A 27,990-nucleotide genomic window follows, 5' to 3' on the forward strand; every position below is an offset into this window, starting at 1 on the left:
AGAAGAAGAAGAATTTGAAGTAACCGGTCACTCGCGCCGTCTCTTCCGTCATTGAGTTTCAGCGCCGAGTCTTCTGAGGTGAGGAGAGCAGTTAACGGCATTTCTCATATTTACACTCCATCACACACACTTTATACAGTTTGATTAAGAGACAGACTCATTTCTGTATTGTTTTCATCGATCACAGCGATACTTGTGCGTCTTTTCTGGCGTCTTCCTACTGAAATAAACATTTAGTGCAGCAGCAGCGAGCATGAGGAGAATAAGTTGAGTTCATTCAGACCTGAGCGATTTTGTGTTCGTTTGTGTGATTGTCTCGATGTTTGGAGTGAGAACTGTTACTGAGTGTCAAGTCAAGAGTTAAAGTTTGAGATCTGTGAGGAGAATTGATGGGAAACGATCTCAAGTTTTTCTGTTGCCATTTTCATTTGTAGCCTACCTTTATATTCTTAGTTGACAAATAGGCCTATCTTTTGCAGATTATATAGTTAAAATTGAAATATATAGAACAGATGATTATAAATACTTTATATTGTTCCTGTAATGAGTAATGAACGTGGGGAAAGTTAAAATCTGATACATAAATGATAAGCTAAATATAATAAAATTGATATAATAAAAGATAGCATGACAATTTTATGAAGTTTGAAACTGGGCGTTAATAATGCTGCTTCTCTTTTTTCAGTTTTATGGCCATTGCCAGCTTCTGTGTATAAACTAAAATATGTTAATGATCTAATTACTTTATTGCAATTAATATACCAGATAGCATAACATCTCCAAGATGTCTGTTAAACAGCGATTCAAGGTTTATCAGATGTACACAGCAGAAGCTTTCCAGATGAACCGCTCTTTGACAGACATCTTGAACTGACTTTTTAAATATGTTTATCAAATAAACATCTTTAAAAAGTAATTTTTACATACATTCTAAATCATAAACATCTTAAAGACATATTCTTGATGTCCATTTAACATCTGACAGGAAACGTCTCATAGACACATTGCAGATGAGCAAACACTCTAAGAAATATGCAAGGAATGAAGCTAGTTAGGGGATAAGTTAGGGTTAGGTGACTCGGCCGACGTAGACCGTAGGCGAGCAAGAGTATACTAAACGTCGACTGTAGACGTTAGTACCACACCTTAAATACACAGTCACGTAATGATGATAACATTTGAGAACAAAGTATAACAATAATAATTTGCACGGTTTGACGTGATCTGATCTAATTTTGCGATCGTAAGATTTAATCACCAGTTGATCAGAACAAAAGTGGCTGACATGTTAGTTCAGATGACATGTTCCTTCCTATTTTGGAAATACTTCCTGGAGGTCGTATCTGTATTTCTGATGTACAGTGAAAAATCAATCATTTTGACCCATACAATGTATTGTTGAATATTGCCACAAATATACCCGTGCTACTTGTGACTGGTTTTGTGATCCAGGGTCACATATACTGACTCAAATAATGTGTTTCTAACAGCAAACACTCAGAATAAAGTGAGATGATCTGCTGATGATCCTGAATGGCTTGTTGAATGAGTGTTGATAGTCTGAGGGCCCGTCCACACGGAGACGCGTTTCGCTGTATACGTATACATTTTTTATCGTATTGGCGTTTCGTCCACACGGATCCAGCGTTTTGGGAGACTGAAACCGCTATTTTTTTAAACCGGGTCCCAAAGTGGATAAATCTGAAAACGACACCCTTGCGGTTTCGTGTGTACAGCCGATCCGTATATTTTGTGAAACGATGATGTCATCACATCACGTGTCGTCTGTGTCACGAGTAACAGCAACAACAATAATGGCGGACTTATATGATTGTATTCGTGCTGCAGAAGCTACTAAGCCTACTAGCTTTATTACAGCAAAATCTATTGCTTCTCTGCAACTGTGGTGAGCAAAAAGCGATAATCTTTGTCTTCTTCTTCTTGGTTCGTATACAGCGCGCAAGGTTATGCGCATGCTCAAAGTCTTCTTCTCCGTGTATAGTGTATCTCTGTGGCAGAATTACTGCGCCCCATACTGGTCTGGCATATATACTACACCGTTTTCAGTTGGTTTCAGTGGTTTCGTTTGTACGCAGATATTTCTTGAGACGACGCCGTGTTTACGGAATTTTTTTTTATAACGAGGAAAAAAAAATATCAGATAGGGAACGCACCGGCTTCGTGTGGACGTGGCCTGAGGCTCATCAATATTAACAGATCTGCTGAAAACACTCTTTATTTCATGACAATAGTTCCTGTTTTCACCTCATTTATTATGCTGATGTCTTCAGATCTCCTATTCACACTCTTAAATTCATTTCATTGGTGTCAACAGACTGAGGGTATTTGATGACTACAAATACAGAACTGTTTTTATGGCCATTATGGAAGTTAAAGGGATACTCCACTTTTTTTGGAAATAGGCTCATTTTACAACTCCCCCAGAGTTAAACAGTTGAGTTTTACCATTTTCGAAGCCATTCAGCCGATCTCCGGGTCTGGTGGGACCACTAGCATAGCTTAAGCATAGCTTAGCATAGATCATTGAATCGGACAAGACCATTAGCATCTCTCTCAAAAAAATGACCAAAGAGTTTAGATATTTTTCCTATTTAAAACTTGACTCTTCTGTAGTTACATTGTGTACTAAGACCGACGGAAAATGAAAAGTTGCGATTTTCTAGGCTGATATGGCTATGAACTATACTCTCATTCCTGCGTAATAATCAATAAACTTTGCTGCCGTACCATGAGTGCAGCAGGCGTAATGATATGACGCAGCGCCTGAAAATAGTCCCCAGCTCGGTAACTTCCAACGTGACCGGGACTAAGTTTGTTTAACCTATTAGACCTATTTTCAGGCGCTGCGTCATATCATTACGCCTAATAAATACAAGTTGTTTTTGCTGTGGTATATCAAAGTACTTTAAGCTTCAACTAATAAATGAAAAGCAAAATTACAAAAAAAATTACACAAATGCTTAAAACAAATACTGTATCTGATATATTTTTGATTTTGGCAGATCAGATCCTCCCACAGCAGTTGCATCATCAATGAAGCTCCTCCCACAGTAATTCTCCAATAAATGCTGTAAATTCCCATCAGCTACAAGTGAAGACGAGCATCAGAGCATCAGGAAGAGCTGAAATCTGCAAAGACTGAGTTTATTAAAGAGGACAGTGAGAACATGAGTGATCCAGAACCCTGCAGAATGAAACACACTGAAGATCCTGAAGAACAAAGAGGTTGGTGTTTATTCTTCATTCATTCATGATGCTGAAGAACATTCAGGGTAGACATATTCAAGCACTTCATTATATTTTGATGGTTGTAGCAGGAAAAAGCATAATAGCCGTGAAATAAAATGGTTAAAGTGCACCTATTATGCAAAACTCACTTTTACATGGTTTTTGAACATGTATTAGCATAGATAGTGCCTTGAGTGAGCTGTACACAGTCCACCATGTTTATCTCCTGGCCGGAGAAGCGTGTCTCGTAAGCAACTCAGGTGTTTTGTTGTTGGATGTAAGATAATGAAGATAACAGTCTGCATGCACATCATATTCCCTTCAATTTTGAAGGGAATATACCAATTGTTTTTTTGTCTGAGCGAATCATTTTACACCAGACTGCTTTGTGAACGAAGGACAATACAATACACTGGTTTTGGTAAAAAGTTGTTTCTCAAGGATGGATCTGTACCAACTGTTCGTGATCCAGCTTATTGAGTGATACTGGCCACAGCAGTAATGAAAGGGGGAGCACTCACTTTATTACAGTTAATCAGATTTGTTATTACGGATATAGAGTTTACCGGTTTATTAACCCCTTAAGCCCTGAGGACATTTTATAGTTGTATTTTCTGAGTGACACAACTATCTCCAAAACTATAGCAAGGAGAGTATAACGGTAGGTATTGTTTGATTGAACACCTGTTACATTTTTAGAACATATACATTACATTACATTTGGACATTCTCATGCTGAGAAACTGCTGAGAAATGACAAAATCTATATATTTGACATGGAATAACTCAGGATTGAAATAAGGTTGGAGGACATTTCTAGATAAGTCCCTCTACATGTGAGCTGCATCTGGATAAAATTGTGTGGTGATTGCATAAAGTAATCAAAAGTTACAGCATTTGGAAGCAAGATAGCCTTTTTGTTCAGTCCTTGACACGCCCCCTAATTTAAATTTGAAAATATAATATAATAGAAGCAATCATCATGAAGTTACCTTAACACAAAAAAAAGACTGTCAATATCTCATTCCCAACTAATGTAAAATATTATTATATTTTACAAATTAGAAAATTCTGTAAATCACAGAAACAATGAATGACAAATATAAGCTATTACCATAACAGAACAGGCCATAAAAGTCAAATTCTGAAACAAAAACAATCTTACTCCTTAATGGCTTGGTAGATTAGGGGAAAGAAACCTAGCATGTTGACTTTCTCTGGCTTAATGCTGCGTTTACACCAAACGCGAATAGCGTGTCAAATTCGCGTCTATCGCGTCTAGTTGGATGCTTGAAACTTTTGAATCCATTCGCAAGCATTTGAAGTGAAATTGACGCGCGTCCGAGGTGAAAGTGCTAGACTGTTGTCTGTTTGCAAGATGGCTGATGTTGATCGAGTATTCAATGAGTATTCATTGAGAGAGTCACCGCTCGTATTTGCTCTGGAGAGCATTATTATTAATTGTTTCTCTAAATACCCGGCTATGTGCAAATGTGGCTGAAGTTTGCCCACTGCAGCCACAATATTATCCATTATCAGTGGTTATGCAGGACATTATTTTTTCTCATCTAATTCCCAATCCTTCTCACTTGCTATGGCATTTGTAACAGCCAAGTGGAGATTATGGCCAAAACAATTTAGCCATGGCCAGCCAAGTTTGCCCACTGCAGCCACAATATTAGCCCCATTATCAGTGGTTATGCAGGACAACAAATATCATCTAATTCCCAATCTGCTAAAATGCACGTAAGAGTTTCTGAAAGTGTATCAGCAGTATGGTTCTCATGGGTGTGTCTTGTCTCTAGACACTTTAACACTAGAGTCCACTCAGTTGTGAGGTAATGTACAGTTAGGCTCATGTACGGGGTCATATTTACACTGGACCACATGTCTGTTGTGGCTGAATAAAAATACATTTCTTTCAAATCCTTGAGGATTTCATGCTTCACTTCTCTGTATAAATTTGGGATTGCTGTTTGGGAAATGTATGTTTTCCCTGGCAATTCATATTGCTTGTCAAAGTTGTGGAGCATTTCTTTAAATGCTGGTTTCTCCACAGTATTAAAAAGCTGCATTTCCATCGCGATGTATCTCGTGACACTGTTTGTCAGCGTACGCCATTTGATACTTTCTTGTTTATATTTTGTAACCCAATCGAAGGCCAGCGCTATTGTCACCTGACTGGAAGTATGAGCGGCTGTGGATGACTTCAAAACTTCTGCGAACTCTGTGGGGTGATTCTGTGCTTTCAGGTGATTCCTAAGATTTGTGGTGTTGGCGGTAGGGTTGCGCGATATGCTCCATTTTCATATCGTCCTATCGTCAGCCTGTGAGATAGGCGATACACGATATTATCGTGAGGGGGCGGGGCTTACTTATTTGATTATTAACTTGCTTATTTACTCATCAATTTGCTTGTTTTATTACTTCGTTTTAAATGAGAATCTTTTTTCTATTTTGCTAGCAAAGGTGGAGTGTTTATTAATAGGCTAAATCAGGTTATTTCCTGGTATAGTGAGGAAAAAAAAAAAGATCCTAATCATTCTTGTATCTGACTCGGAGTATTTCAACATGTCAGCGGGAAATTTACGGACACACATTATCCTCTCATGCCGTTACAGATCTGCAGCATTTTGACTGTTTGACGAGATGTGAACACGTTTTAATTTCTTGATTCAAGAAAGAGTCGGAGTCTGCGATATATGTCCTCCTACCAGTGCTCTCTCTGTCTGGATGCACTTCACATGCGCACCGCACTTCAATAACGCAGGTGTTTTAAATGCCAGGAGAAATCAGAGGCAAAAATCTAAAAGTCGATCGGTTATACGCCGACTTAAACTTATGACTTGACTCTGATAAAGGAAAACGGGTTAATCCGTTTACATGACCACATGCATTGTCAGTTTATTCAGCATAATCGAGTTAATAACGTGCATGTAAACGCGCTCAATCCCTGAAAACGAAAGCAGAAACGGACTGAGCTTTCGCTGCATTAACAGCACGTTCTCTCAGAGTCGACGGTGGATAACGGTACAGCAACTATCTTAATTTACTGGCTGAATATTTCTCTTGTGGACTTACATTATTGACAGCGAAAAAATTAGAAGAATATTTCTTGTTAAACAAGTTTGAAGTTGCTTGTGATTTTCACAGATGGCAGAGTTTCACAGATGCTTCGTGAACTAAAGACTTTTATTAGGCCTAGGCGGCCTATATCATTTTATTGATATTATTATTATAATTAATATTTTGTAATTGTATTGTTTTTAGTGTTATTCGTGTCATTAAATATTTTGTTAATGTGCTATGGAAACAAAATACTGACGAACAACGATGCCGCGTCTTCATCTAGGCTCTGTATAAAAATTATGCGTCTGTTAAAGCACTCTTGACAATTTGTGAATGGATCACCTTGCAATGAAATTTCATTGTGGGATGTAGTTTTTGTTTTGTCTGTTTTAAAAACATTTTCTTTGAGGAGTCCTCATACGCGCGTGATATGGCGCAAGTGTGGTTATGTGGTGATGTCGTTATGAATTTAGGCAAGGCAAATATAATTGTAGTTCCTAATTAATTTAATAACTATACTAGCTTCATAATAATAATAATGATTTAATACATTAATGGAAAAACGAGCCAATTATCGTATTGATATCGGCAAAGGCATCTGCCATCGGCGATATCTCTGTCTATCGTCGATACACGATACTATCGTCTATCGGCACAACCCTAGTTGGCGGTAGGGATGCACCGAATATTCGGCCACCGAAAATTTTCGGCCGAAAATGGCCCAAAAGTGCATTTTCGGTTTTCGGCCGAAAGACTTTTATCACCGAAACAATACGGCCGAAATGTTGTGATGACGCAAACAGCAGACACCGCGACCTGCACGTGCTTGTCTGAAGCAACATTACATATCTGCGGTGTGGACGTATTTAAATATATCTAAGAGTGACCCACGGACAGCGATTTTCAAAACACAGACATCCCAAGTCTTCCGGAAGTTCCGGGAGTCTCCCGCGTATTGATACCGGCTCCCTAATGCCCGCAAATTAGTTTAAATCTCCCGGAATCGCGAGCGAGCATGAGCGCGCATACGTAGCGCGCGCGGCAGAGAGAGGGAGCGAGAGACCTTTGCGTGTGTGTGCAGAGCAGCCGTCATTTCTCAGAGGTTTACCTGAGCTGTTTATGGTTTTTGCAACTCACGTCCATGAGCATATAACTGCAGATATTATTTTGGGCTATGGCAGTATTGACCTAAATGCACTTTGTTTTTATGAGAGAACATTTCATTTTTAAACCTTTCTCCAGGCCAGTAGGCTTTTACATTATTATTTAATGTACACATGAGTGGGGTCAAGTTAAACATTTAATTTTATACTTTGCAAATGCTAAATAAATATTTGCATAAAATTTTAATGGATTTATTCTTTGAAACTTTAATATTAATTTATGCAATTGCAATGCCTTGATTTTAGTAAACTTAGTACACAGTCATAGCCTTAAATGCAATGGTACTAACAATAATTGGCATAATTTCTTTCGGTGTTTCGGTTTTCGGTTTTCGGCCTTGGTTTCCTCTTTTTCGGTTTTCGGTTTCGGCCAAGAATTTTCATTTCGGTGCATCCCTAGTTGGCGGCTTTCGATTTCTCTCCTACAAATTCGACACACTGTCGTGTCAACATCTTTAGGCTGTCCTTTATCATCGGGTGTAAAACCAAAATGTGCCCAGATCGGCGCTGTCATTTTCGCCGTCGAAATTAAATCCATCTTTGTTGAATAACTGCGCTGCTCTAACTCAAAATGATGCGCCCTACAGGGCCCTCTTGTGTCTTCTAATAGTGGGCAATAATTACAATCATTTGTAATGACCGCGATTAGACCAATTAATCACGATCAAACGATTATTTAATAATCGTGACAGGCCTTGCAGTTTTGTGAGTTCACGGGAACGAATAGAGAGTCTCCGTAATGGCGTTAGGGATAGGTGCAATGAGCACTCAGCAGCTTGATTTAAAAAAACAACACATTTCAGCTCTAAAACGAACTAAATAAAGGCACTACTAGTTAACCAGAGATGTATTATTTATTTGTATTATTATTCGACCAAATTGCCTCGATACTATCGAGTATCGAAAAATGATATGTTCGGTACCAGATTTCGATACCTAAGGGGTTAACTTTTAACGTCAGTGCTCAAACAAATACATATGAAATGCACAACGACACACCTAAAGTCGCTCACGCACATACTTATATGAGACGCGAGCACACACACACAAACTCTCCGCGCACATATTCATATGAGACGCAAGCACACACACATAATACCTTAAAGATGTGAAAAAGTCAATCACAGGGTGTCCGCGGATCCTTAAAGGGACACTAGGTAACTTTTTTACCTTAACTGAACAGCTTCGGAGTCAGTGGAATGGTTATTTCGGGTTGAATGGTGGTGGTTTCGCACCCCCCTGGTGCCCGAGAGCGGAAAAAACTCACTTGCAACTTTGGGCCGGCGGGTCGGCGTCAGGAAGTATCGCGTGATTATCAGGTCTCGCGATGTAACGAATTGCTTGACGGCACTGCACACGTACACGCCTCCATTCAAGCACCGGCTAGCTATAGAGCTGGTAAGTCCAGCCCATCCGTAAAACCCCAAGTGGACCTCTAGGTTGAAAAATCGTCAATGCAAGTGAATGGGAGAAAATAAGTTGAGTTGTAGTCCACAAAGTGCTCTCACACAAAGTCTAACCGTATCAAACTTCTACACGTTAAATTGTAGCATTCTTTACACGAAAAGTTATATAAAAAAATTCACAGACAACATATGTTCACATTCATGGCAAAATTCAAACGGGACCAGAAAATTATTATTTTCTCCCACATGCATTGACGATTTTTCAACCTAGAGGTCCAGCGGGGATTAGCGGGAGGGGCGGAACTTACCAGCTCTATAAGCTAAGGGCAATGATAGATTGAGTTATGGCTGAGCCTGTAAAAAAGAAGCAGAAAGCTAGGAAATCTTTGTCGGAGGACCAACGAAAGAGGAAACGGGAGACTGACCGAGCAAGAAGTCAGACTCGAGTAAATATTGAACCGGCTTTTTCAGAATGGCGAGAACTGAGAGAAACATAAGCCTGCAAAACGGATGCTGACCTGGCTGCTGCTGCAAGTATCTTTGGAATAAACTGTGTTTAATATTTAAATTTCAAGTAATTGTGACCTCAGGATGTTTGCTATTGTCTGTAAAGGTTTTTATTATGATCGCTGTCTGTTACGAGCTTACTAGTACGCTAGATACTATAACTTTGATGTTAGCATTGTCATTAGCAAACACGTTTGATTTCTGTAGTTGTTTGGCCGTTCCTCTGTCGGTTTTATTTGTGTAACTTGCACTTTTATTTTATGTCACTAAGTCAACACATCTGATAATAGGCAATAAACATGTTGCACATATCATGATCGAGCTAGAAAAAACGTTCTGATGTTTTCTTAGACAAGCAAAGGTAAACCATCATTCTACCAGATGAACCTATAGACCTTGCTAATATAACTTTAGACAAATATTAGCCTCAGATATATATATATTTTTTATGCTCATGCCCACTCTCCCAAAAACAAACAAACACGAAAGCAGTAGTTCGCCTCGTTCATATCGTTCGTTCCCGGTAAAAATACTAACGTTAGTATGCATGACAAAAAAAAAAAAAAAAAAAATCGCCATCAGTTGGAAATAAAATATTGCTTTACTTGCCTCAGTAGACATAACTGGTTTTGAAATAGCCGGTTCCTCTGCTCAGCTGGGTTGACAGATGATCAGCTGGGTTGCTCTTGGCGAGGGGGGAGGGACAACAGTTCGTTTTTACGACAGAGTGTTTGAAAGCATTTACTACCAGACACTAGGGGGAGCTTCGTAGAGAAAAAACACTCAGACTTGCTTGGTGTCCCTTTAAAAAGTCTTAAAGTCTTAAATTAGATTAAAAAAATTTAAGGCCTTTAAAAGTCTTAAAAAGTCTTATTTTTACTTATGAAAGGTCTTAAATTTTCGATGGCAATTTGACTTAAACATATCTAAATGTTTTCTAAATTAGAACCATCTAATTAGCGTACTTTTTTTATTTATTAGCCTATTCTTTCTTTGTGGATTTGCTTGTTCACGTGACATTTCGCGTCATTCGCGGCAGCATTACGTCCGTCTCCTACACGCGTGAAATAGGAGGAGAGAAGGAGAAGCAAGTTGGTAAATAGTCAGTTCAGTTCTAAGTTCAGTCTTTATGTGCGTAGTGGTGTGCGATGTGTATTGTCCATTATGATATTGTAATCATTGTTTTAACGATGTAGCCTACGAGGCACTGCGAGCTGACATCGCTTTTGCCTCTCGTGCTTTCACTGCGTGATGTGTGCAATTATAGGGATCTCCCAGTCATGTGACCCCTAGGCACGTGTCAGCCATTTTGACGGAATACTATCACAAATCGGTTAGAGCGTTCAGCGCACCTACATACATGAGCATGCAGATTAACACATGTTTAATGGCTGCGAATTGATTAAAACAATGATAATGGTCACTTTATTAATTATCTTGAGCCTGCTGAAATGTTCCTATAAATATATTTTCTTTTTCAACTGTGCAATCTGAATAATCAATAGGCTAAATATATTTATCCACTGAGCTGAAGCAGTCCTATATGCTCGTCTTCCCATTAACAGTTTTCTTTCTCTTTCTGACATTTCATACCTGTTGGGTTTACATTTTTTAATTAAATTGTCTATAAAAAAAGATTGCTTGTGTGTGCTGGTGTTTATTCCAGTCTTTTAAAATAGTTGAATGAATGAATGCTCGCGAGGTGCCTGTAACGATGTTAAATAGGCTAACGTTAGGCTATTTAATCAATAATGTACACAGGGTAGAGGAGAACGACAGTCTACTTTGAATATTATAGCATTTTGGGCATAAAACATGTAAATAGTGAAAAGATTGACATTGAAAAATGACACAGAATGATTAAAATATTTAATCCAAATAAATAAATGTTCGTGGTTCGCACTGATGTTATTAATTTGTTCCCACACACTTCAGCGTCGCGATCACTGGTTTAGACGAACACTGACCACTATCTATTATTAGCGCAGCGGCCGTCAGCTAACTCTTCACGTCATTTCATCGCACTTATTAGCATCACAAAAAGAAACATACAAGAGGAAGATAAAGGAATTAGGAATCATAGATCCTTATGAAGCACCACAAGTTCTTTTTACAGGCATTAAATGTGTAGAAAAACTTCCTGACATTGAGTTCGGTGACATTTACAGCTACCTTATTCACTTCCCATCACGCTACACCGGAGCTTCGTTAAAAGCATACAAAAGTTTAGCTTTTATTTCTTCGGTTAATTTCTTTTCGGATATGGTATAAAGAAATGGCTTTTGTATGATCGCGTATCTGATCGCATCCAACTGCACAGCATCGCTCGGGCATGATAGAAGAACAGATGAATATTTCGCGACGAGCTGTATTATTACGAGCTGTTTAGCATTTTCTATTCCATCAAGATGGCTGCTCCAAATGGCGTGACGTCACGCGGGACGTCCCTATAGGTAGGCTATCTTCTCAAATGAGTTTTTGTCTCATATTTATATCATATTATGTTGTTATCATAGACCTACAATATCACATCAGCAAGACTTCCGTTTTCCCGTGCACAATTGCAAATGTGATTATTTATTTATTTATATAACAGTTAAATTAACAATAAATTAACATTGTGAGTTAAATTTTATAAACAGTAATGTCAATATTGTTTGTTTTCCCTTTATTTCGCTGACGAGAATTTCAAAATGAAGCCATAGCAGAGTCTCAATGCAATTTGAACGAATCAATTTAATGATTCAATTAACAATCACTTGCTTCTTTCCCGAATGAATCAGCCGTTTGAACGAATCGGTTGAATGAATGACTCCCTCAACTCATTTATTAAAACAGTGACTTGCCGCCACCTACTGGCAGCTTTAGTTTCACATTTAGAGTACTTTTTAATTAGAATGTTAAAATTAGAAATCAGTTCATATTTAACAATCTCATTGCTTTATTTATGCAATTGTAAATGCAGTGTAAATATATTAATGCCAGATCTGATGCCGCCACTGTGTCACCTCTGCACTGCAAAGATGGATTTTGATTTAATGATTTAATTTGACTGGTAACAGTGGTATTGTGTAATTATTCTAATAGAATTTAATTTGAATGTTAGAATTTGACAAAAGGTGATGCATACATTTACAAATGTCAATATATAGGTGAAAATGCCCCTGGAAATCAAATTAAAGGTCCCGTATTATGCCCCTTTTCACAAGATGTAAAATAAGTCTCTGATGTCCCCAGAGTGTGTATGTGAAGTTTGAGCTCAAAATACCCAGATCATTTTTTACAGCATGTTTAAATTGACATTTTTTGGGGCTCAGAAAAACTAGCTGTTTCAGTGTGTGCCCTTTAAATGCAAATGAGGTGCTGCTGGATGACACAGGGGGCGGAGCTTCATGAGCTCGCGCTCAGTCTGTCAGGACAAATTCATCTCACGGAATGATGATAATATCAGAAACTCTCAGTAACGGCGTTCATTTCGAGTCGGACAATAATGCCTACAGAGTCAGAGTGCTGTATAGAGATGAAACAGGTATGGTTTAGTAGTTTAATTACGGTTATTATAACGTATTTGTCATCTGCTTGTAGGCTATGTATCCATTATTTATTAATAGCCTACAAGTCTGCTGTCTGAATGATGATCAAACATGTACTGATGAGTTTAATAAAGTTTATTGTACATCACACAAAAGATGAAGCATCAGTTTTACTTCAGAAAATCACCGTAAGAGCTGAGTAAACACAGTAGCCTAAGTTATAAGAAGTGCGCAAGTACATTTAATTTCGGTAGAGTTGAGGGAGCATTCCTGTGGGCGGAGGTTAGTCAAGAAACGGTTCTAGTGACATCATTAAAGAAGGAAGTAGAGGGATGTAGTCCAGTCGAGACGTTTTTTTGTAGTCAACTTCTGTTAAATAAAATATCTCGCTTGGCATTGAACTTTGAGCTTTATAATTTGACAGATATTATTTATGCTCTAACAGCAACATTACACACTAACTAAAGTTTGAAACATGGGATCACGCAGAACGGGACCTTTAAGATTGATGCCAAATATTACCCCTTAATAAAAAAAATTTAATTTCTGTCACTGCTGTGAACTGACCACTGCATAGAATATGAAAAATATGAATATCTTCGTAAATCTGCTGTCAACAACAGGCCTAAACCAGCCATGGCACCAAGCACAAAAACACAATCAGTAAAATATTATCTAATTATTACCCACAAAACTGAAAATATCGATTGAGACATATTTTGTCAATATTGCACACCCCTAATGCATGGTATTAATTAAAATTTTGATAAATAAAAATTTGATTTCTTCGGGTCTTAAAAAGGTCTTAAAAAGTCTTAAATTTGACTTTAAAAAATGTGCAGAAACCCTGCAATCAAAAGTGTGGCTACATTTCTCCAGGCTCGATGCCAACAGTGCGCGATGCAGTATTAGCGGTAAAATAATTAATTGCTGCAAAGACCGATACCACGACAAATATGATGAAGCCCTTGACAGTGCACAAGTAAACATAAGAGCAGAAAGTTGCTCCGTCTTTGACTGGTAAATAAAGAGATACCTTGTTGATCACTCTGACAGTGTTTATATTGCAATAATGACCTGCTTAATGTACACTGCTGTTCAAAAATGTGTTGGTTTGTTAGAATCTTTTTTCAGTAAGGATGCATTAAAGTGATCAAAAATGACCTTAACATGTGTGTAATGTTACAAAAGATTTCTGTTTCGAACACTTGTGGTGTTCCCGGTCAAAAATGACCGGCCTACAAAAAATAGCTTATAAATCACTTATATATCACCAAGTATTGGATTCAATATTTTTGTCCACTTGTTCTCTTCCAATTAGGACTGGTTTTATATTTCTATTTTGTAGTGAAATATTTGAACTTTAATAGATATTATGAACCTACAAACACTTCCAGATGCATATGCACGCACACACTTAAACAGAAGACCAAAGCGCAGAGGACGGAAAGTATGCCCATATATGGGGAACAATGTCGACATCAGAAGAAGGTTGATGTCACATGCTTTAGTTCCTCTGGAAAAAACCCAAGAAACTGCAGAGGAACAATGTAACCCAGTTCTGTATAAATATGACTGCATTTTGACTGTTAGGTGCTGCATTTTTGATTTTGATGTCGTTTGCATCCCTAGGGAGAAATTAGTTCTCCTCTAGTTCAGTTTTCTAACTGAAATCTCTTTTTGTTTGAATTGCTCTGCTGTATCGTTATAACTTGAAAAACCTCGGATAAGAACAAGTTAAATTTCTACTTCTATTGCTGGAACTGCTTATAAGGTAATTAGCCTTTGTAATATTCACTCATACAGGACTGCCCTGTTGAGATTGAATAAGCTGAAGTTTTATAACCTGTCATTTTTTTTTCCATTGGTTGCTACAAATAGTAATCCTTGTGCAACCAGTATTTTATCTTTTGTTTAAATAAAATTTTATTTCATAAAGACAAACACTGTTAAGTTTTGCTTCAACTTACAAAGACAGTTCTATTAGCAATAGACAGAGCATTGTAATAATTCTTACAAGACCAAAGGAACAATTCTGCTGGAGGGAAGTGACATGGAATCGCTCAATCAGTGTTTCAACCGTGGAAAGACGTCAGTAAATCAGCTTGTAAACAATGCCATATAACGTCACATTTACCTCAGAAAAACCATATCCAGTGACCATAAACTCGTCAGTCAGCTAGAAAAATTAACTCTAGAGAGGAGCATTTTGTTAAATATATGCACCATATTACATATTCATTATCTTTTTTAATGTTCTTCAATTTTGAATGCATGTTTGAATAAATCTGGCAGGTTTTTATGACAGCCACCATTTAAATGTTTATATGTCATATAACTTTATTATTATAAAAATAAATAAAGTGTAATTTATTTGTTTGTATACAAATCAGTTAATTTTTACCTTCAATATTATTGTAGGCTAATGAAGCCTAGTAGGCTACCACTGACTCCCATAGTTTGCAGCATTAGTTATATTAAGAGATTTGTTTTACTTGAGAAAATTTGCCATGTATTGTACCTGATATCCAAAATAATCCATATTGAATCGAATCAGAATCGAAATCGAATCGAATTGCAAGCTTGTGAATCGAATCGAATTGTGAAATTTGTGTCAATACCCAGCCCTACAATTTATATCAGTTTTGCGAATACACACTTATGTGACTAGGTGTAAATGGAATTGTTTTGATCAGTAAAAATGCATGAAGTGACCAGGTGTAAACAGGCCCCTACACCATAAAAAAAGTCAAGTAAACACTTAGTGGGCTAGATACGCAACACAGTATGAAGCCTATAGTCATTATCTCAAAATACCAAGTGCAAAAAAAACAAAACAAGGAACTCACACACACTATCAATACTTGCAAATGAGTATCAAAATTGTATTAGCAACGTTTAGGTCTCACCAAAAGACCATATGCAGAAACTGAAGTTACGACCAAAACAGTCGACACTGAGGACAGGAAGACGACAAAAACTCATTTTTAAGGACAAGTTAATGTAGCCTACTGCAAGTACTGCAAAGGAAAAAAGCAAGCGGGCATTTGTTTTGTTTTTAGCACTTTATACTTTATTGAGGTGTTCATTCTTTTTATATATTTTGAAGTAGGCTAAAAATAATAATTGCATAATTATATAACGGGTAGTTCAGCCAAAATAGAAAATTCTGTCATTTATTACTCTCCATCATGTCGTTCCAAACCCGTAAGGTTTTTTGATGAAATTGAGAGATTTCTTTCCCTCCATTGACAGCCTACGCAACTACCACTTTGATGCTTCGAAAAAAGTTCATTAAAAAGATCATAAAACTAATCCATATGAATTGAGCAGTTTAATCAACTTTTTTCACTGTGCACCTATATTTCTTTGTGTGCTCCTAATTTTTTTCATTTAGGAGCACATGTACTCCTTGGGAAAAAAGTTAGCGTAGAGTCCTGTAATTGTGTCATTGATCACATATATATTTAAAAGTTCTTGCTAAAGAAACATGGGATTCATGCCTATAATGTTTTTAAAATAATTGGAAGATAAATTGACCTCATTCATGGAACGTTTCAAGGACCATATAATCAATTTATAAAAAGGCATCATCAAATTATCATATTTTATAACCGTTCTACTTTCTACTATTACATCAGGGCTCACTTCCATGTCCTTTGACTTTATATTTCTCTCTTTGAATGATTTTGATGAACTGAATTTTTTATTTAATATTTTTTTCTTTCATGTCAGATCTGATGGAAGAGAACGAGGAGAGTGAAGACCTGAGTGAAGTGGAGGAGGAACATCATGTCCAACCTGGTGAAAAACCTTCGAGTCGCTCAAAGACTAAAAATAAATATTTAAAGAAAAGAAGAGCCAAGAAATCTTTCACCTGCACTCAGTGTGGAAACAGTTTATCAAGCAAACACATTTTAAAGCAACACATGATGATCCACACTGGAGAGAAGCCGCATGTATGCCATCAATGTGGGAAGAGTTTCACCCAATCAGAAAAGATTAAAGAACACATGAGGATCCACACCGGAGAGAAGCCGTTCACATGTGATCAATGCGGAAACAGTTTCACAAACAAAACACATTTTGAGAGACACATGATGATCCACACTGGAGAGAAGCCGTTCTCATGTGATCAATGTGAAAAGAGTTTCCCATACAAAACAAGTCTTGAAGGACATATGAAGATCCACACTGGAGAGAAGCCGTTCACATGTGATCAGTGCCGCACAACTTTTCGTCATGCATCAGCCCTGAAGAGACACCTGACAGTTCATACGAAGGAGAAGCGACATTCATGTTCTGTATGTGGAAAGAGTTTTTCACTGCGGCAACATTTACATAGACATGAGAAAATTCATACTGGTGTGAGAGAGTACATGTGCTTTGAGTGTGAGAAGACTTTTACTACAGCACACAAGTTAAAACGGCACGAGAGTATTCACACTGGAGAAAAACCTTACAAGTGTTCACACTGTGACAAGAGATTCAGTCAGTCAGCACATCTGAAAACACATGAGATGATCCACACTGGAGAAAAGCCTTACAAGTGTTCACACTGTGACAAGAGATTCAATCAGTTAACAGATCATAAAAGACATGAGATGAGCCACACTGGAGAAAAACCTTACAAGTGTTCACACTGTGACAAGAGATTCAGTCAATCATCACATCTGAAAATGCATGAGAGGATCCACACTGGAGAAAAACCTTACAAGTGTTCACACTGTGACACGAGTTTCAGTCAGTCATCAAATCTGAAAACACATGAGAGGATCCACAGCGGAGAGAAGCCGTCCACGTGTGATCAGTGTGGAAAGAGTTTCTCTTTTAAAACTCACCTGAAGCGACACATGAAGATCCATACATTGGAGAAACCACATCACCACAGTCTGAGATCACAGTAAGTAGTTTTTTTTTCATGTGCTGAGCATCAAAGTCTCTTCTGTGTAAGTTAGACACACATCTCCCTATAACCAAATCTCTCCTCTCCACCTATAGCCGGTGTGTGGTGAGCACAGGACACTTTGTTGATTGATTGATATCTATTAACTCGTGTTCAACCAACAGGAATGTGTAATTTGTCAGTTAATATCAATGCAAAAAAAATTTATTTGTCTAAAAGAAGAATGTCATACACGCCTAGCATGACTTGAGAGTGAGTAAATCATGGGCACTGACTTGGAAGCCAGGAGAAACATTGTGCCTTGAACGAACAAGTTCATGACGTTTTAAGTTATAAGGCTTTTAAGTCCACAAATCACCAATATTCACTGTGGATTTAATGTAGTAATGCTAACTGTAACCATGGTATTGTGGCAGAAATTGTCAAATGTTTTTACATTTATTCATTTCAGGGTTCATATATCATTTGAGAGTAAAATTCAAGCACTAATCAAGAACTTTCAAGCCATTCACACTTTTTTCAGCTCTTCAAATCTCTAAATATGATCCATTTTTAATGTTATTTTTAATGTGATGACCAAAAACATGATTTGTTCATCCTTCAAAGATTGTCCCTATTTGTACAACTAAATGTACAAAAGGCCTGGATGCCCTTACATGTCCTGGATGATCCTGACCAATCACAGCGCATGATGTTACCATAGCGTCACCTGTACTGAAGCGTTGGTATAGAGAGAAGATGCAGCGCATGTTAGAGTGTAAACGTTTGGGCAGGTTCAATGTAGTTCATCCATAGTTGTTTTATTACGATTCAGTTGAAGTTTATATTGAGTTGTTGTGTGCATACATGTCAAGTAAGTTTATATTTCCAAATATTTCCTGTTGATACCAATAAACTAATAATTTATATATATTAGTCTAAACAGTAGCCGATTAGCATCATTCTGCCTGAATTACTCTTTCTATTTAGTGTATTTTGGATTTTTTCTATGTGTTACTTTGAGGTAGAGGTCTTCACGGGTCCAAAAATTTGTGATAATGGGTCCGTAATGCGCTAAACCGAACCGACCCGGACCCGTCTATTATTTCAAAAGCTGGACCCGGACCCGTGCAGATCCGAGAAATGCCTAACCGGACCCGACCTGGACCCGTCTATTATTTGAAAGCTGGACCCGAAACCGGCGGGAAGACACAGACCCGACTGGACCCGATTGTCACATATTCCACCTTAAACTGCTATTACAAGTCAATAAACCTGTTGCGAAAAATACAACTTTTTGTCTTACCTAATTTAAGGAGCCGTGGTAGCGTAGTAGTCTCCTCTCCCTTCCTTGTAACGTTAACGTTACCTGACTGGCTGCGATCATGCATTACAATCCTCCGACAAGAAAGTTATTCATGTTATTCCTCTCGTTATTCCAAGTCCAAGCTTAATCCACTCATACCCCTTTTCCACCAAGGCAGAGCTGGTGCTGGTTCGGAGCCAGAGCCTAGTTTCAAATCGGTTCTTTGTTTTTCCACCGCCAAAGCACCAGCTCCGAACCAGTAAAACTGGTTCTTAAGTAGCACCAAATCATTGCAGGGTCTAGAACGGCGCCAAGAAAGAACCGCTTGCGTCAGAGGCTGGGGGCGGGGTTACCGTGGCCAACAAGACTGAAGAGAAACTTGTGACCGCCATTTTTAAATAGCAGCTAGTCGAGCTAATAGCAGCTCGATTATAATATCCGTCTATGTAAGTTACGGCGAGCTGCACGAACGCGTTGGATTCGCCGTGTTTGGATGCCGATTTATTTTCGCAAACCCATGAGCATCCATAGTAACGCAACGTCTATTATTGTTGATGCCTTGCTCGAGATGCATCGGAGCAGCGTGGACCGATCAGAGCTGCGGGAGTGTTTGGAGATCATACGACTCCTTGTGCTTTTTGATCGCTTTCGCAGTGCTTTGATTTCATGTGCTGATCGTTCTGCGAGAAGCCGATGCATCTCGAACAAGTCTGGTGTGTTTGTGTTTGGCGCTGCCGCACTAGCGTTGCTGGGCAACATGATACGTATGCAGTGACGTAAGATATAGCTCTGTTGTGGCTCTCTGGCCGGTGGAAACGCAAACGGGTTCTTAGTAAGCTCGTCAGTCGAACCAACTCCGAACTGGCAATAGCTCTAGCTCTGAACCAGCACCCGGTTCTTGTTGGTGGAAAAGGGGTATCATTATTTCAGCTTCAAAAGTCCACTTGATGTCACGGTGATGGATGACAAATGCAACTTTGCACATGTAACTTACATTCTGACTCGAGTTAACTCCCATAATAACTTTGACTGTTTGCCCTTTTGAACTAACGTTATTACTAACGGGGGGGTTGGTTATGCGCATGCCATACGAGGATGGGAAGTTCGAATCATTTTACGGACTCTTGTTCGATCTCGTTCATCAAAATGAAAGAATCTTTTTTCGAGCCATTTTGTTCATCTAAGGGGCAAATATTTACTTTTAACAGGCAATTTCCCCGAACACATCCACCTACACAATCTTGATTATATTCTGAATTAAGAAATCATTATAATGCAGTCAAAAATAATTTACAAGGAACATAAATAATTACTTTACCTTCAGAGTCTTTCGTTCATCTGTCACGTGACAGACGCAATTATGAATGGATCGTTCATGAACGACAGATATATAACAGCTACAAGTCACAAGTGTATGCACTGCTTGCTTTATGCAAGCACTAGGCTATATAGGATAAATCATTATGTGGATTTACTATATTATACTTTATCGACCCGAATTGATAGGTCAAACAGCAAACATCCACCAACAAATAGTCTATAAATAGGATCTCTTTGAGTTCACATGAATAACGGTTAAATTATTTGTTGGGCTACAGAAGAATACCATAATTCCTCCGTTCAATTAGGCCTAAGACATCGAGAGTCACGCAGACCTATAACAACCCAGCCACAACACATTTTGGGAATAACATGCCTTACCTTAACACAGAATGGATTTCAAGGACTTCGCGCGCAGATCAATGGCCTCGTTTATATTTTTTTCGACAAATCTGTAAATTAACATGAGTGGAATTTGCACCGCAGCGCCACCACACCTTGATGCTCATGACAAGAATAGCCAATATCATGCATAGTTATCTTTATTGAAGTGATTTACCGGTAGGTTTAAATAGCCCTCCTGCATGAATGAATTCATGATATTTTTGCTATTTTACACATAATAATCCACAATGATCACATTACACAAAACTGAAATTGCACGTCAAAATAACACATTGTCAATATTTTTTGAGTCCCCCAAAATTTCACAAATCACGTTTTCAGGGGAGCCGAGCTCCCCCATAGTTCGCACCCTGTATATATATACAGTGAGGAAAATAAGTATTTGAACACCCTGCTATTTTGCAAGTTCTCCCACTTGGAAATCATGGAGGGGTCTGAAATTGTCATTGTAGGTGCATGTCCACTGTGAGAGACATAATCTAAAAAAAAATCCAGAAATCACAATATATGATTTTTTAACTATTTATTTGTATGATACAGCTGCAAATAAGTATTTGAACACCTGTCTATCAGCTAGAATTCTGACCCTCAAAGACCTGTTAGTCTGCCTTTAAAATGTCCACCTCCACTCCATTTATTATCCTAAATTAGATGCACCTGTTTGAGGTCGTTAGCTGCATAAAGACACCTGTCCACCCCATACAATCAGTAAGAATCCAACCACTAACATGGCCAAAACCAAAGAGCTGTCCAAAGACACTAGAGACAAAATTGTACACCTCCACAAGGCTGCAAAGGGCTACGGGGAAATGGCCAAGCAGCTTGGTGAAAAAAGGTCCACTGTTGGAGCAATCATTAGAAAATGGAAGAAGCTAAACATGACCGTCAATCTCCCTCGGACTGGGGCTCCATGCAAGATCTCACCTCGTGGGGTCTCAATGATCCTAAGAAAGGTGAGAAATCAGCCCAGAACTACACGGGAGGAGCTGGTCAATGACCTGAAAAGAGCTGGGACCACCGTTTCCAAGGTTACTGTTGGTAATACACTAAGACGTCATGGTTTGAAATCATGCATGGCACGGAAGGTTCCCCTGCTTAAACCAGCACATGTCAAGGCCCGTCTTAAGTTTGCCAATGACCATTTGGATGATCCAGAGGAGTCATGGGAGAAAGTCATGTGGTCAGATGAGACCAAAATAGAACTTTTTGGTCATAATTCCACTAAACGTGTTTGGAGGAAGAAGAATGATGAGTACCATCCCAAGAACACCATCCCTACTGTGAAGCATGGGGGTGGTAGCATCATGCTTTGGGGGTGTTTTTCTGCACATGGGACAGGGCGACTGCACTGTATTAAGGAGAGGATGACCGGGGCCATGTATTGCGAGATTTTGGGGAACAACCTCCTAGGTTACATGGGGTTTAATTTGTCGTTTAATGAGATGTAGCCTAATACATGTTGTCCGCCTTATTAAGTAATGTGTATCTTAATGGTCTAGTGGTAGAGCTTACGCCAGCCGTGTCAGAGGGTCTGAGTTCTAATCCGCCCTCGTATAGGTTTTTTTTTTCTCGTAGAGTTTTTTTCTCTCATCAAAACGATTATGTTCATCAGTGGTTGTATATCAAGCAGGGACACGCAAACGTTTGCATTATGTTTTGTGGTTTCACCAGAACGAATAGACAGTATCCACAACGGATTGAAGCGCGCGTCCGAGTGAAGACAGTGCGGTGTGTGCGCAAGCCACATGAGAAAACACTGTATCCGCGCCACTGATCGCTACGGCAACGAGCACTTGTTTGATCACTTGATTTAAAAAAACACATTTCAGCGCTAGTCTCTTATTTAAAAAACGAACTAAATGAATGCTCTGCCAGTTAACTGGAGCTGTTTTATTTATTTGTAGAATTGCATGAGTACACCGAAGAAAATTCCTAGTCTGTGAAACCTTTCATTGACAATGGCAATAAAATCTGTTCTGATTCTGATTCATACTTGGATTCATACTCATACTGTATGTGTAGCCTATATCACATAGCACATCCTGTTTTTGATTTGAACATTGTCTAGAGTTTATCTTATTTTTTATTCAGTGTACATAAGAGTTGCCTATACAGTTTTAAGAGACATTTATTTATATATTACCTGTTTGCAAACTTTTTCACATTTTCCTGACCTTTTTGCTCCCCCATGTGCTTTACAGCTTTACAGGGGGAGCTTTACAGGGGGTATGGCTTATCTAAATGATATGTAAATGAGCCCTATTGTCACTCCCAGCAGGAGAGAGAGGTGAGAACTTCACAATCTTTAGAGGGGTTTTCTCCCCTTTGAGCTTTTTTGAGTGCCTACCTTCAAATGGCCACAACTTCTCCAAATATTATCAGATTTCCATGTGTTACACATCGTTGGAAAGCTTGGAAACTACACTTTCAGAATCTGTGAATAACTCAAAATGCCCCAGAACCGACTTGTGTCCCTACTTTCCGTGACTGGTCACATTTAGAGCTAGAAGAGGCCCTACTAGTAGCAGATTCCTACTGTAACTCTGTGAGACCCTATACAAACACTATGCAAGCTCTTGTGAAGATGTATGGTCAACCAGCAGGCGTAATGATATGACGTAGCACCTGAAAATAGTCCCCAGCTCGGTAGCCTATTATCAGGCGGCAGGCGCTGCGTCATATCATTACGCCTGCTGGACTCATGGTACTGCAGCAAAGTTTCTTCATTATTACTGATTCTGCTTGTTAACATCAGGTGTCTTCAATAATGCTCAATCATCACTCAATTAATCAATTATCTAATTAACTTTAACACTGCTTCAGTGTTACTCATAACACTCTGAGTGTGGAATCATATAAACACTGAGAGTGATAATTTAACACTGGGGATTTTGCTGTCTAATGTCCACCCTTAACTACTAAGAAGCGAGAAGGTCGTCACGACCCCAAGCCTCCTGGGAGATCTATGAGTTTCCTACTGGGTACAGAGAAGCCTGCTGCAGACAGTGAACGCAGAGTGTTCGCTTTCGAGTCCCGGCCCAGCTCCGCCAGGTACCAAGAGAAGTTACGTGCCTACTGCCCTTATTGTGATAATGCCAGTCATTTTCTTAACGGATGCCACAACTTCAGAGAGTTGACTAGGGACCAGAAAGAGGCCTGGATTCGTAAGAATAATCGTTGTTGGAGATGCGGCCGATCAAATTGCACGATCTGGGGTGCGTTTCCCGAAAGCATCGTTGGCCAACTATGGTCGCAAGTTCCGTCGTTACCAATAGAGTTCAATGGACATTGCGATGAACTTGCGACCATAGTTGGCCAACGATGCTTTCGGGAAACGCACCCCTGAATGAGAGAGCTGTGACTGCCAGCACAGCACCCAAACCCCCAGAGAACTCCTGTCTTGTGAGTACCACGAAAGACATCTTGTATGTTGACCGTTCTGTCTAAAAGTGAGCAAGGTGATCATTACGAATGGAGATGCATTGTTGGAGACATATGCAGTGCTCGACGACAGGTCTGAGAGGACTGTCCTCCTTCAAGCAGCCGCACAGCAGCTGAACCTCAGAGGACAGCCAGAAGACCTGATACTGAGAACAGTGAGACAGGATCAGCAGGTGCTTCATGGGGCGGCCGTCTCCTTCACAGTATCATCTGTGTCTCATCCCCACAAGAAATACCTCATCCAACATGCCTTTACAGCTGAGAGACTAGGTCCTGCCAAACACACCTACTCAGTGGCTTCCTTAAAGAAAAGATACAGACATCTAACTGGCCTCCCGTTGCAGCAGATGGATAAAGTGCAGCCGATGTTGCTGATTGGGTCAGATTGCCCACACTTCATCACACCTGTTGAATTATGTTAATAATAATTGGAATTTTAAACGTAATTATGTTGTCATTATGGGGTATTGTTAAAAACAAAATGTGGAAAAAGTGAAGCACTGTGAATACTTTCCTGAAGCACTGTATATTCTCTGTAGGCATCATTGTCCGACTCCGGTTCAAACAAATAAGGCTGAACTGGCTATTGACAGTTTCTGACATTTTCACTGCGTGAGATTGTCCGGTTTTGTTACTGGTATGAGCTCTTGAAGCTCCACCCTCTTCTTGAAAGGGGACGGGGAGCAGCAGCTCATTTGCATTTAAAGGAGTCATAATGTAGAAATTTCACTTTTCCACGAGAATCAATGTATGTTATGATTGCATAATGATTGTACACTGGCCGGGAAGCCGATATTTAAAAGTGAAGCGTTTGTTTACCTCAGGGTTTGTAAAATAGGCCACGTGCACGCGCACGAAAAAACGAGATTTTGATTTCTTCCCCCTCTTGACGTCAAGACGGGGGAGGATATACCAAATATGGACACCGCAAACCTATGCCGCGGGAAGCCCGCCCCTCTCCCCCTCTCCCTCTCAGATTCAGTTTAGTTGACTCGAGAAAGATGGAGAAACCGAGTGCACACCTGAGATGCTCTGTGGGTGACTGCCACAAACAACATGCAAATGTGTTTTATCTACCAAAAACGGACGAAACTATCAGGGAACAGTGGAGGAAATTCATTTTTAATGACGCTGTCCCAACAACTCTTTCAAGTGGCGTATCGTTAGGTGTGTGCGCTAAACATTTTACACCGGAATCATTTACAAATTTGGGGCAATATCAGGCGAACTTGGCCTCGAAGCTCCGTTTGGGAAAAGGTGCCATCCCCACCATCAGGGACTTGCCAGAAATTGAAAAGGTAAAACTGTGTTTTTATTGCTCTACTGTGGTTAACAAATAGCAGCTAACTGCTAATGCGGCTATTGTATGTAACGTTACCTTCGAGGTAAACACGGGGAATGGACTCTACGAATGCTAGCCACATCTTTCCACTTTGTTTTACACTAGCAGCTACAGTAGTGACGGTACAGGAGTCCATGCTCAGTGGCTAAAACTGTTTAAATGCAAGTATGAAAACAATATACCACTAAACATTATTAGCCAAACTCATGCAAAACATGCAGTTTGAAAATAGCTTTCAGTTAGTGGGGCTTCTGTAAGAATGTATCTGGAAATGGTGTATTTTTTCTACGACCAATCAACGCGCCCCTCATTTGCATTATTATAATGACCGTCCACGACAGCCAAAACATCGCATCAGATCTCGCGAGACAATAATGCCTTTAGAAATAAGGGTCTGAGGGGCTCTGTGTTGTTTTTTTTTCCACTTTTCTTTTTTAGAAGTGCCTGAAAGACTATAATAGAGCATTGGGTATCCAAGGTAACACAACATTATGACTCCTTTAAAGGGACACACACACATTTTGTGTGAAAAAGGCACATTTTTGATCATCCCCCAAAATGTGGCAGTTTTAACATGCTATAAATAATGATCTGTGAGGTATTTTGAGCTGAAACTTAACATACAAACTCTTGGGACATCAGACATTTATTTCACCTATTGTAAAAAGGGGCATAATAGGTCCTGTTTAAACTAAATTTTGGCTTTCAACAAATGTTCAGGAAAAGGAGGTTTGAGAATTTCAGATTGATTGTCAACATCAGGTCAAACTAAATATTATTTAAGCTCTTTTATTTTATATTTATTGTATATCTGGGCCCGTATTCATAAAGAATTTTAATGCAAAAAGTAGCTCCTAATGACACAATTCTAAGAAAATTCTTAGAAATGTGGGCGTTTACTCTTAAAATTAAAGAAAAAATCCTAGTAAAGAAAAAAGTCATTCAGAAAGCATCTTAACCCTTAAAAGAGGTCTTAAGGTCAAAATTGTTAGGAGCACGGATGAGGACTTTTAAGAGGCTTAAGAGTTTCTTTAGCAGAGGAGAAAATGGCAGAAAGACGAAGAGGGAGAAGAAATGTGTTGCAGACAATGAATAACAGGGAGTTAATAAGACGCTATAGATTAGATCATGCAGGGATCATGTTTGTGACTGATCTTATTAGAGACACGCTAATATCTCCGACACAGCACAGAAATGCCATAGCGCCAGAAATGAAAGTAATCACTACATTACGATATTTGGCAACTGGGAAAATTCCATGTTTGATACATTAAAACCAACATTCAAACCACCACTTAAATAGACATGCCAGCAATCAGTGGAAAATAATTGGAAAGAGTGGAACAATTTTTATCATTCTAAGCCAAGCAAATACCTTATAGGAAATTAACAGCATGCATGATACATTATTACCATACCATGGTATATAAAAATAAAAAGGATTTATATACACATATATAATGTGTGTGTGAGAACGGTCAAATAGGAAAAATTACGCATGTAATTTCAAAGTGAAGGCTTAGAAGACCCTATACTTAAAATCACTTTTTTTTTCTTCTTCTTGGACAACCAACCAATCACAGTCTTCAAAAGATTGTGTCATACATAGCAACGGGGTCAACCCCGCCTCCTTACTAAGATGAAACTTTTTGTCTTTTCCTTACTCAGAGTTGCTCTCAGATCGGTCCCGAATCGCTTTTAAGCTAAGACTCCTACGTAAGTTTTTAAGCTAAATTAAGAGTTTTCTGAGAGGATTCTTAGAATCTTTATGAATACGGGCCCTGGTGTTGAGTGAAACTTGTCAGACACAGATAATGCTAAAAAATGGTAAATTTAACACTAGATTTTTTGAGTGTGAAATTTCTACAGATACTGTATACATTTTTATTGTCCCACATTCATGCATGAATGGAACTCAGTGAAAGGAAAAGTCTTATGTGACCAGCCATTAATTTTTAGTAAAACAAATGAAACAGCAATAATACCGTTGGTGTCAATTACAGCTGTATTGTATTTATATTTTTGATATTATGTTAGATAATTGTTTTTTTCTCTCGTATTTTGATTTATTTAAAATGAAATGAACTCTGTCTTTCATGTCAGACCTGATGGAAGTGAAGGAGGAGAGTGAAGAACTGAGTGAAGTGAAAGAGGAACATCAAGTCAAATCTGGAGAAAAAACTTCGAGTCGCTCAAAGACTAAAAATAAAATTTTAAAGAAAAGAAGAGCCAATAAATATTTCACCTGCACTCAATGTGGAAAGAGTTTCACAAGCAAGCATAAAATTGAGTGTCACATGAGGTTCCACACCGGAGAGAGGCTACACACATGCGCTCAATGTGGGAAGAGTTTTACGTCGTCAA

General features: G+C 38.8%; 1 protein-coding gene across 2 annotated transcripts; it reads left to right on the forward strand.

Annotated features, from left to right (window-relative positions):
- Positions 1-27,847, forward strand: LOC311291321 (uncharacterized protein). 2 transcript variants are annotated; one of them, XM_084410274.1, is made up of 4 exons: positions 1-78; positions 3,024-3,246; positions 16,663-17,830; positions 27,730-27,847. In XM_084410274.1, exons 2-4 carry the CDS (start codon positions 3,189-3,191, stop codon positions 27,755-27,757), a joined length of 1,254 nt encoding a protein of 417 aa, XP_084266400.1. In that variant the 5' UTR covers positions 1-78; positions 3,024-3,188; the 3' UTR covers positions 27,758-27,847. The 2 variants fall into 2 exon arrangements, with proteins under 2 accessions (XP_084266400.1, XP_084266401.1); XM_084410275.1 differs by lacking the exons at positions 1-78; positions 3,024-3,246 and adding an exon at positions 14,489-14,701.
- The last annotated feature ends 143 nt before the right edge of the window (positions 27,848-27,990 follow it).

This window comes from Rutilus rutilus (assembly GCF_951802725.1).
Source record: "Rutilus rutilus genome assembly, chromosome: 1".
Lineage (NCBI taxonomy): Eukaryota > Metazoa > Chordata > Actinopteri > Cypriniformes > Leuciscidae > Rutilus > Rutilus rutilus.

Bases quoted from the DNA above. Each gene is read 5' to 3' on its own strand.
- LOC311291321 (XM_084410274.1), top strand. From the start codon at position 3,189: ATGAGTGATCCAGAACCCTGCAGAATGAAACACACTGAAGATCCTGAA. The intron at 3,247-16,662 runs GTTGGTGTTTAT...CTTTCATGTCAG, and splicing joins AGATCCTGAAGAACAAAGAG to ATCTGATGGAAGAGAACGAG. The intron at 17,831-27,729 runs GTAAGTAGTTTT...CTTTCATGTCAG, and splicing joins CACCACAGTCTGAGATCACA to ACCTGATGGAAGTGAAGGAG.